The sequence below is a fragment of the Hyperolius riggenbachi genome, chromosome 3 (assembly GCF_040937935.1).
Source record: "Hyperolius riggenbachi isolate aHypRig1 chromosome 3, aHypRig1.pri, whole genome shotgun sequence".
In the NCBI taxonomy this organism is placed as follows: Eukaryota; Metazoa; Chordata; class Amphibia; order Anura; family Hyperoliidae; genus Hyperolius; species Hyperolius riggenbachi.
This window is the reverse complement of record NC_090648.1, coordinates 432,309,731-432,320,435: the sequence shown is the minus strand read 5'-3', so window position 1 is coordinate 432,320,435 and position 10,705 is coordinate 432,309,731. Positions and strand designations below refer to the sequence as shown.

Here is a 10,705-nt window from a genome sequence, read left to right as displayed (position 1 = left end):
CCCCTTCTCCTGTCCTGCTAATCATTTCACCCCCGAATGCTTCGGTAGTAAAATGATCCGAGATTCGGATCAAAGATCCGGATCTTTTCAATGATCCGATTCGAATCATCCGGATCATTGAAAAGATCCGAACTTCCCATCTCTAGCAGCGTGAATGGAGGCGGAAGTATTGTCTCCAGCGCCGCCCATCTGCCATGACACTGCGTCACCGCCCCTCAGCCATGACACTGCGTCGCCGCCCCTGGCCTATCTGCCGCGCCCCTCTCCTCCCCGCAAGATAATAGCGGCCAGCAGCATAGTCTGACAGGACGCGTAAGCTGCTGGCTGCAAAATTCAATGGGACGCGGCAGGGAGGCCGCGATCTACCAATCAGGCGGTCGCGATCTACTGGTAGATCGCGATCGACCTATTGGGCAGCCCTGTGGCCACACACCATACAATTTTTTAAATATCTGTTCAATTTAAGTATTGCAAGAAATTTTTCTGACTGATTGTAACATTTCAAAAATATGACCAATGTACCACACACGTATGTTAAATTTTTCCCCAATTATGATAAAAATGTTTGGAAACTCTGACAAAATTGCTAGGGTGTGTATATTAATAAATTGACAATCCAACACACACCATACAATCTTCAGAAAGATTGAAGAAAAATATCTGGCATTCCGGATCGATTAAAATCGAAGAAAACGGGAAATCCGATCGGATTTTTCAGTCGAATGAAAAAAAAGCTTTCGATTTTTTCGGGAGATCCGATCGTTTTTATCGAATTAACGTAAAATCGGATCATTTTATTGTATCGTGTGTGGCCACCTTTAGTGTAATCACACAGTACAAACATCCGACCCCTGTAATATCTGCACCTGATGCAAATGTTTCACCTTGCTTCATAAGAGAATAGCCCGGCCCTGTAAATACTAAATAATTATATATTGGAGGATATTTGTCACAGGCAACAAATCTCTGCAATTTTTTAATTTAATAGTCTCATCTATGATAGGGAGTAAAAGCTGCCGATCTCCTTTATAATGTTACCAGCTATACATTTATTATTTATGTAGTACATTTCCTTTATTATAATGGTTGATATTTCCTATCTACCGTATGCTCTAAATTACCTCTATAATCAGTGGCATTTATTTATACTATTATCTATCTCCTCCTCTAGTGTCCGCCAGAGCTCCGCCTGCACAGTGAAATTCTGCGTTCCAAGCCTCGCTCTGCGGTAGTCTGCACTCTACTTCCTCCGAGACAAACTTTTGTCAGATTTGGTTGGCGGGGGGCTGGGATAAAGCGTCATGCGTGTGCGTCCGAATAAAGCCCCGCCCTAGTAATGGCCATAGCCGTGCTGTAACGGTAGGTTGCATGTAAGGGGTGCTAGGGGGCGCTTTAGAGGCGGAGAAATGACAGGATGGGTGAGGGCTGGACGGGACGGGGGTACCTGTAGGCTATAACCTTTTTCTAAAGCCTGTGTAGATGAGAGGGGCGAATGAAAGGCTGGGAACCTGTAGGCTATAACCTTTTTCTAAAGCCTGTGTAGATGAGAGGGGCGAATGAAAGGCTGGGAAGTTGTGGGCTTACAGTTTTCTATAGGCAACGGATATGGTTTAATTTAGGAATGAAAAGTGGAAAATTTAAAAATAATAAACTTCGAGATTTTAAGCGAGTGAGTGGCTAGGGAGCAGTGCCTGGACATTGTACTACATCAAGTATTACATCCAGAGCTATCTGTTGCAGTAGTCTGCTGTCAGATTCTGCTGAAACCTAATCAAGATTGATTGGACTAGTTGGTATATTGATCATGGTGCTAGTCTAGTTAAGGGGACCCAGTAGGGAACCTCATAGACGAACAACCTCTCCCCACTCACAGGGATGGTGATGAAATAAGGGACCAGCAGGAAAAACCATCCACGCCACCAACTGAATGGGTTTTAAAGTTGTGTGAAAGCCCAGTAGCTGAAAGGTATGGACGAGGGTCCTGGTGTGCAAATCTAGAGTTAGTGGGTCTCCTTCCCTTTATGAATCAGTGGTCACAACCAAATTGCTGCAAGCAGGGAGCGGTCTTTGAGGTTTCCCGCTGGGCGCCCTCAACTAGACTAGCACTTTGATCACTATTATTCAGTTGTTTTTTAATCAAGTAATTGTTGATCTCTGGCAGTTACAATCCTGTGCCCAGGTAGTATTGAGGTAGACCAGAGGTGCCCAAACTTTTTCAGCAAACGAGCTACTTCAAAAATTGCGATTTAACAATGATCTACCTGGTAGAATTACATACAGATGCAAGCCACAACTGCAGAACATGCACATCACTCAAGCAGGAAGCGTGATCTCGCCAGAGGTCCTTTGTAATCTACCGGTAGATCAAGATCTACACAATGGGCACTCCTGTGGTAGACCTTTGCTGTACGGAGGTGTGGTAACCTAGGTTGAAAGATTGCATAGAGTTTTGCCAGCTGAGTTGATGGTTTTCTGTGACTAGCATGAGTGTTTCAGTATGTCAATAGCCCCCACTTCAGCAATTCATAGAGCTGGATAAAAGTCCTTTAGGCACCATCACAGGTTTGTACAGTCTTGTTGTTCCCAAACTGTCACCCGACATGATTTTGACTTGTCATTTTGGACAACCAATATCTAGCATCCGTACACAGCATTCTCGCGTGGCACCCAACTTGACTTCACCACTTTAATTAGCAGTGCACCATGCAATATTTTTAATTGATTATACTTTCAATTTAAATTTAAGAAATATTACATCGAATGAAAGCCGATCAGAAATTATCATCTTGGTGTTTTTGTTTTTTTTTAATATTGATCAAAACTTGAGCAGGGGCAGTGAAGGATCTGTCTACTTTAGGGGACCCAGCAGGAAACCTCATAGGGAACAGTTCTCCAATCACAGCACCCTCTACATTGGACTGGCCAATTAGTGTGGTCATGGTTTACTACACGGAGCAGTGCTTTTCAGCGCTGCTAGATTTGGGCGCAGCCGGCGCCTCCATAGACTTCAATAGGAATCATTCCTATTGAAGCGCTCAGTGAGTAACGTCGGCTCCGTCAGAAGACAGAGCCGAAGTTGCTTAAAAACATAATAATTCGGCCTCCAGCAATCGCTGGAAGCCGAATTATTTCATTCCCCCACTATCCATGGCGGCCTGGAGGGGGAATAGTAATTAAATCGGCCCGGACTTGTGCAGAAGCAGGATCAGCCATATACCGCTGTATCCTGCGCCCAAGTCTACCGGCGCCGATTTCAAATGTACGCTTTACTACAACCTATCTGAAACCTAAAAGTTCAAGAGTGCATCATCCACCCAATCAGGTTAGCAACATTTCCTTATGAAGTTTGCTGCTGGGTCCCCTAAAGTAGATTAGCGCCCAAATCTCTCCTTATAGCAGTTTTCCTCAGGCCTAAAAGGTTGAACTTGATGGACATATGTTATTTCAACTTGGATAACTATGTATGTTACTATGTAAAATCTAGTCAGGACTTCCTTTTTCTTCTGCCTTTGTCTCTTTTTATTACTGATGTACACATCTGTGTAAATATGTATGTATTGAGACTTGGTTTACATTCTGTCAGTGGTACAGCATCTGCAATGTATGAATGTGTTGTACTGAAGCAGATGGTGCCATTCATCAGATGAATAATAAAGCAGTTCAGTCCGAAAGATTCATACCGGTTGGGTTTCTACATGCCTGTTTCTCCAATGTGGTAAAATGCAGGGCATCAGAACTAGTGTTAGGCCTAATTGTGTTTTTATATGACTGAACAATAATCCGACTTGATCGATTTATATTTTTAGTTGAGTTGTGTAGCACAAGCTGTGTGGGCATTACTAGAGTCCCAGGCTCATATTTTAGCTTAGCAGGTCAAGTGGAAATGCATTCAGTTATGTTTGCTTATACATAACTGTCTAGCAGTTATCACACAATCTCTTTGTTAAAGAGACTTTACAAACCCAGGCAGCCAGTTGATAAAACATTATTAAAAGACAACTGAAGTGGGAGACATATGAAGGCTGGCAGGCTGTCATATTGTTCATTTTAAACAATACCAGTTGCCTGGCTGTCCTTATGATCTATTTGGCTGCAGTAGTGTAACACCAGAAACAAGCATGCAGCTAATCTTGTCAGATCTGACAATAATGTCAGAAACCCCTGATCTGCTGCATGCTTGTTCAGGGTCTAGGGCTAAAAGTAGTAGAGGCAGAGGATCAGCAGGATAGCCAGGCAACTGGTATTGCTTAAAAGGAAATAAATATGGCAGCCTCCTTTATACCTCTCACTTGTCCTTTAGGCGACTTGCACACCAGGACGTTGCGTTTAGGGGACGTTATAGGGCACATAACGTGCCCCTAATGCAACGCCTGGTGGTGTTGGAGCAGGACGCTACCAAGAGCCGCGTTACCAGCAGCTCTTGGTGCGCCTGCTCTGTCGGAGGCGCTGCGGAGACCACGTGAGCGGAGCTCACCTCATCACGTGGTCCCGCCAGCCAATCAGCGGCCGCTCCTAAGAGTAAACACTGCAAGTGCAGTGAATGCCAAGTAGCCATGTGCCTGGCTACGTAGCGGCCTCTCCTCTCCGCCCCTAAAATAAAAAAAACACACTGAGCATGTGCAAACAGTCTAACGCGGCTTGGCCGCGTATACAGTACTGCATGCAGTACGTTGTCTTGACATGAAGCGTTACTGTGTAACGCAACGTGGGCACTGTGAACAGCCCATTGATTTTTCATTGCTGTGCGTTACAGGCTGCTCTAACGTGCGCCTGTAATGTCCCACTGTGAAAGCAGCCTTAAGGTAAAAAAAAAAATGTTGCAAATGTTGCTTCTTTTTAATCAATTAGTTTATTGCAGATTATATTTCCCATGCATAAAATAAAACGCGTAATGGAATTAAAGTTTTAAAGGGCACCTTTAGTAGAGGAATATGGAGGCAGCCATGTTTATTCCCTAATAAAAATGGCAGTTACCTGGCTGCCATACTGATCCACGTTTCAGTCACACCAGAAACAGAACCAGCAGGGTCAGACCTCAGGTAGGACACCTGATCTAGATAGTTGTTGTGGATCTAAAACCCCCCATACGCAGCTCAGTAGCAGCCCATTCAGGGATTCAATCAATCACTCCCAGACTGGAGGTCTACCAAGATGTAGCTACCGATCTACCATCTCGCCCCACTAGATCTCAATCGGATTTCAGCAGAAGGTTTTGTGACACTTGATACCATAAAAAGCTATATGTTACCTTCTTTGCCCACCTAATTGAAATTTACTGCTGGGCCATAGTACATTGTCCGGAATGAAATGGAAGTCTATTGATCAGGTTTGTGTAAGAAGGTAAGTATTATATTTAGCGTTGCTTTTTAGTAAGAGTTTTTTTTTTTCCGGTCTTTTAGCCCCTTCTACTATCCTAGTGGATCTGGCTCACCATTAGCTATCTAGGTTCTCAACTGGCAGCCAGATACAATGTAATTGATTTGATCCTGCATATCAAGACTGTGGAGTCAGTACAAAAAAACATTTGTCTCCTCAGTTTATAAAACCATGGACTCAGGTACGCAAATATTGCTCCACAGCCCTGCTGCGTAATGGTCACTTTAGCTTATAAAGTATTGGAAATAGATGATCAGTATGAAAGCTAAGCCAGCAGCAGCATTTTTTTTTTTTTTTTTCCAAAAAAGAAATATGGCAGTCTCTGTATTCCATGTATTCCAGGTTTTCTTTAAACAGCTTTTTAGCTATAATTGGTGGCATTTGAGGTAAATGCATCATGTTAAACCAATTGTTATTTAGTTGTATGTTCATTTTATACTGTATTTTGCAGATCTGAGAGTGCTGTCTTACTGTTGGCGGCATTCCTGCAGCCAGTGAGTGATAGATTCTTACTTCGTTCTGTGCATGGCCTGTATTTGACACCCTTTCATCATGTGGTTCCCATCTTCCTGGCCTGAGAGTGCTGATGCCTGCCAAGAAACGGACTGCCTGTAACCCCCGCAAGTCTCGCTTGGCCTTCCTGGAGAGTCCAGAGCATGGTCCTATTCACGAGTATGGCGCAGCTCTAGCATCAGCGGAGAATCCCATAAATGTCCCTACCAAGCCCCTGGATCATGACGTCTCCACATCTTGGGTAAATGTGTGCACATTGGTCCCAACATGACTAAAGGGGCCCATACACCTAACGATTTTCCCGCCAATATACAGCAGATTCGATCACTGTGATTGAATCTGCTGTGCAATCGTCGCGCAAATGCTGACAGAACGATCAATTTCCATCCGAAATCAATCATTCCCGTCGATCCGTCCATGCGGAAGATTTTTCTCGATCGCCGGCGGGTCGGGAGTGCGTCGATAGCGGCGTTTAACTGCCCAGACGACCGTTGCAATGCAGCAGCTATACATTACCTGTTCCAGCCGGTGCAACTCCACCGGGCTCCGCTGTCTTCTTCTCTGCTGGGCTCCAGGACTGCAGCTTCACTGAACTTCCTGTCCCAGCAGGAAGTTTAAACAGTACAGCGCACTCTACTGTTTAAACTTCCCCTGGACAGGAAGTTCCATGAAGCCAGCCGGTCCGGAACCCAGCGCGGAGAAGACTGTGGAGACCGGGAGAGTCATGCCGGCCGGATCAGGTAATGTATAGCTGGTGGGCAGCGGCAGCTCCACAGATTGTGATTGGTTTCAGGCTGAAATCGATTCACAATCTGTTTGCAGTAAAGGCAGCCATACGATCCCTCTCTGATCAGATTCGATCAGAGAGGGATCTATCTGTTGGTCGATCTGATGGCAAATCGACCAGTGTATGGCCACCTTAAGATTGTGTTGGCAATGGTGGCTATATGTAACTTGATGTGTGGTCAGACTGAATGTTATACCTAGTACACACCATACAATTTTCTGTTAGATTTTCTGCATTAGATTATTTTCTGTAGAGAATGGTCATTATCTCTGGTGCATTGTCTTCTGTTTATCTCCTGCTGAGTAGAACAATGCCTAATTGCTCGGCAGATAGATGGTAAGATAGATAAAATTTCCAACATGTTGAACTTTATCTGGCAGGTAAATCTAACAGAAAATTGTATGGTGTATTCCCAACATAACGCTAGGTACACACCATACAATTTTCTGTTAGATTTTCTGTAAGATTTACCTGCCAGATAGGTAATTCATTACCAGTCTCTACAGAAAATAATCTTCTTATGCATTCTAACAGAGGAATCTAACAGAAAATTGTATGGTGTATTCCCAGCATTATGCTGGGCATACACGGCAAAGTTATCAATCGAGCCGCTGATGGCTTGATTGATAATATCCGACCGGTCCGATGACCTGCCGGATAGATTCCCCACCGGCGGACAATAGCGGGGAATCGAGCGGCTGAAAAGGAGCGCAGGCGGGGACGCGGCGGGAGTCGATCCGGCGGCTAGTCGGCCACCGGATCGACCCGTGTATGCCCAGCATAAGATAGATTCCTCTCTGATCTAATCTGATCAGAGAGGGATCTATTGCATGGTGATTCCCAATAGGTTTCAGCATGAAATCTATTGAAAATTGGTCCTAGTACCACCGCTCCCCGCTTTAAATCGTCTTCCCTCCACTAGAAATTATGACATGATGAAAAATTTCTCCGAAGGTTTTTAAATTCTGCATAATGAATTCAGAACACCTGAGTTCTGCCAAATGCCACACTTAAAGGAAACCTGAACTGAGAGGGCTGTGGAGGCTGCCATATTCCTTTTCTTTTAAGCTACACCAGTTGCCTGGTATCCTACTGATCCTCTGCTTCTAATACTGTTAGCCATAGACCCTGAACAAGCATGCAGATCAGCTACTCTGACTGAAGTCTTACTGGATTAACTACGTGCTTGTTTCAGGTGTGTGATTCAGACACTACTGCAGCCAACAGATCAGCAGGATGCCAGGTGACCGTTATTATTTAAAGTGATTGTCCAGGCTAGGAAAAAAAAATCCACTTACCTGGAGCTTCCTCCAGCCCGTGGCAGCCGCCCTGTGCCCTCGCCGCAGCTCTGATAGCTCCCGGTCTTCTCCGCTGGTGCAGCCGACCTCGCCAGGTCGGGTTCCGGGTCGGCTTCTTCGGAACTCCACTGCGCGGGTCACGTGGTCCCTCCGACGTCAGGACGGTACTGCACAGGCAATAGAGCCTTGGAGGGCAGGAAGGAGAATGGCTGCCAGTGTCTGGATCCCGGGGTAGGTGAGTTAAAATGCCTGCTGCGCCCTATAGTCTGCACAAGCCTCCTGGTGGCTACCCCGAGCCAGGCTCGATGTTACCGCTCTTGGCTTTTTTTTTTTTTTTTTCCACCCCGATCCTTACGCTGGGCTACCGGTGGGGAGGTTAAAGGAAAAAAAGAAAGTAGGCTACCTGATCCGGGGGGCTGAGTGGATCAGGTAGCCGGAAAAAAAATGCCGCTTCTGTGGGCCGCACTGGCCCACTTTCACTTTTGTGACTATAGGTCATGACGCTGCAAGGAGAGACTGTTTCTCTTGCAACGTGCAGGGCGGTGGGGGCGTGGCCAGGGAGATGGAGGTGCCCATTGGCAGCTCTCTCTGGAAACCCTGCAGGAACGTTTTGAAGAGGGAATCCCTCTCCCTGTATTTATCTCTGAGATCGCGACAAATATTGTCGCTAATCTTGGGGGGCCTATAGCGCAGCAGGGGGGGCAGAAAGTGGCGGTGTGGGAACACAGAGGCATGTCATGAGGTACAGAACATGCCTCTGTGTCCCAGTTGCCCACCTCTGGTTCTCTTTAAGTACCATTTCAGTACTGAAGAAGTTGACAGAGTAAAGGGGAGTTCACCATTTGCACTTCACAGCCCGCTTCATGTGACTGATACTTCCTCCTTCCGGCTTTGTAAGGTGGATGTATCAGAGTCACGTGATGTGCAGGTAGTGGACTCTCCTTGACGCTGTACACTTGTTCGGTACTGAAGTGTGGTCAGGTTATCCAGAGGTATTCAGGTGTTATGAATTCGTTATGCCAAATTCAAACATGGACACTAATAATTTGTTTGGATGCCAAATGATCAGAGAATCAGTATCTGACAGTATTCCCCCCCCCCTCCTTTTTCACCCCCCTTTTTCTCACCCCCCTTTTTTCTCTTCCTCCTCTCTCCCCCTCCACTTACTGTTTTCCAGGTATCTCCACAGTTTGATCAGAATATAGCACTTAATTTCCCAGCACGCCGCCGCCTCCGGCACACCTCTGCCAACAGCACAGTGCAGACCCGTCTCGGCAACACAAGTCGCAATGGCAACAGACCTCCAGGCAAAAAAAACAGTGTTTGCAAGTTTCCTTCATTATCATTTTCCAACCAGACTACAACCACCATAATACAAACTCAGTCATTCTGTGCCAGGAAGAGGCCAAGGCCTAAGGTGACTTTACACCCCCCAGTGCTGGAGTCTCCTTCCTTGCGGGAACCCCAGGATGAGTGTTTGAGCCCCCCGGACATAAAGACTCCTGACGCAAGTCCACAACAGAACAGATTGCTAGCACCAGTGACAGAAGACATGCCAACACCAGTCTCCAGGAGACAGGGAGCACCTGACAGTCCAGAGGGGACTGAAGCAGAGCAGGTACTGGCAGAGGACACACCGGAGCACGAGTATGGAGTCCGGGTAACCTGGAGGAGGCGACAGGGTCTTATGAAATACTTGAAATCCAGAGGCAGGCTAAAAAGTAGCCAGATCCTGGTGAAGCTGTCATAGACTTTGGCTTCTGTACTGTATAGTGCGCTTCCTTTACTACAAAACAATGTCAATGACTGATGAAAATAATAAATTGGTGAATGCACTTGAGTTTTCTATGGTTTTCTACTGTTTGTTATTGGCTTTTGGTTTCCAGTGGCTCATTGGTTTTAAAAGTGGTATTATACTCCCAAAACTAAAATTCCATGAACTACTCTACTCTAAACTACATAAAAGAACATTTGAAAGCATTCCGTGTGTAAAAACATATACTTTTACTGTAGAGAGCAGTACAAGATGGATTAATTCTGCCCATTGGCAAAAGCAGAATACACTCTCTGCCTTTGTTTTGATTCTGCTCCCTCTCTCTGCTGAACAGACATATGGCCGTGGCAACAGCTGAGTGACTTCAGCAGAAAAGGAGGGAGGCAGAGTGAAGACACATGCCTCAGATAGCTCAAGAGCACACGAACCAAAGCTCTGGTTCATAAAGATACAACTCTAAACAGAGGGAAGCCTTAGGATCCTATTGAGGGTTCCCTCGGCATTGTCTACTCTCCCATTACTGAGCATGGTCCCCCTCTATGTCGGTGCCATGCTTCTGTTTTTGACATGCTCATTTGGCTACTACATAGCCACGCTGATGCCAGAAGAGGAGTGTGGCCCTGATACGATTAGTGACTGTACATTGTCGGCAATCCTTCAGCGGCAGGGGGGACGACGACAACGACTGCAGAATGCCGGGGGTTAGCATCAGTATCCTGAAGCTTCCCCCACTTTGGCTAAGTATCTCTGAAACCAAGCTTGTACTGCTCCCTGCAGTAAACCTATATGTTTTTACACACAGGGAATGTGTGGGAATGCTTTCAAATGTCCTTTTATGAAACGAAGAGTAGTTACTGAAATTTTAGTTTTGGGATTATAATCCTACTTTAAAGTGGAATTGAATGTGGATTGATTATAGTACATGCTCAGTTTCAGGCTTGGCACCGACAGATGGGG

At 45.7% G+C, this 10,705-nt stretch overlaps 1 protein-coding gene across 2 annotated transcripts; it reads left to right on the top strand.

Moving 5' to 3' along the window:
- The first annotated feature begins 1,277 nt into the window (after positions 1-1,277).
- LOC137561639 (RAD9, HUS1, RAD1-interacting nuclear orphan protein 1-like) lies at positions 1,278-9,814 on the top strand. Of its 2 annotated transcripts, none has more exons than XM_068272950.1 (3): positions 1,278-1,359; positions 5,828-6,130; positions 9,152-9,814. In XM_068272950.1, the coding sequence occupies exons 2-3, from the start codon at positions 5,963-5,965 to the stop codon at positions 9,722-9,724; spliced, it is 741 nt and encodes a 246-aa protein (XP_068129051.1). In that variant the 5' UTR covers positions 1,278-1,359; positions 5,828-5,962; the 3' UTR covers positions 9,725-9,814. The 2 variants fall into 2 exon arrangements, with proteins under 2 accessions (XP_068129051.1, XP_068129052.1); XM_068272951.1 differs by lacking the exon at positions 1,278-1,359 and adding an exon at positions 1,377-1,418.
- Positions 9,815-10,705: the final 891 nt, after the last annotated feature.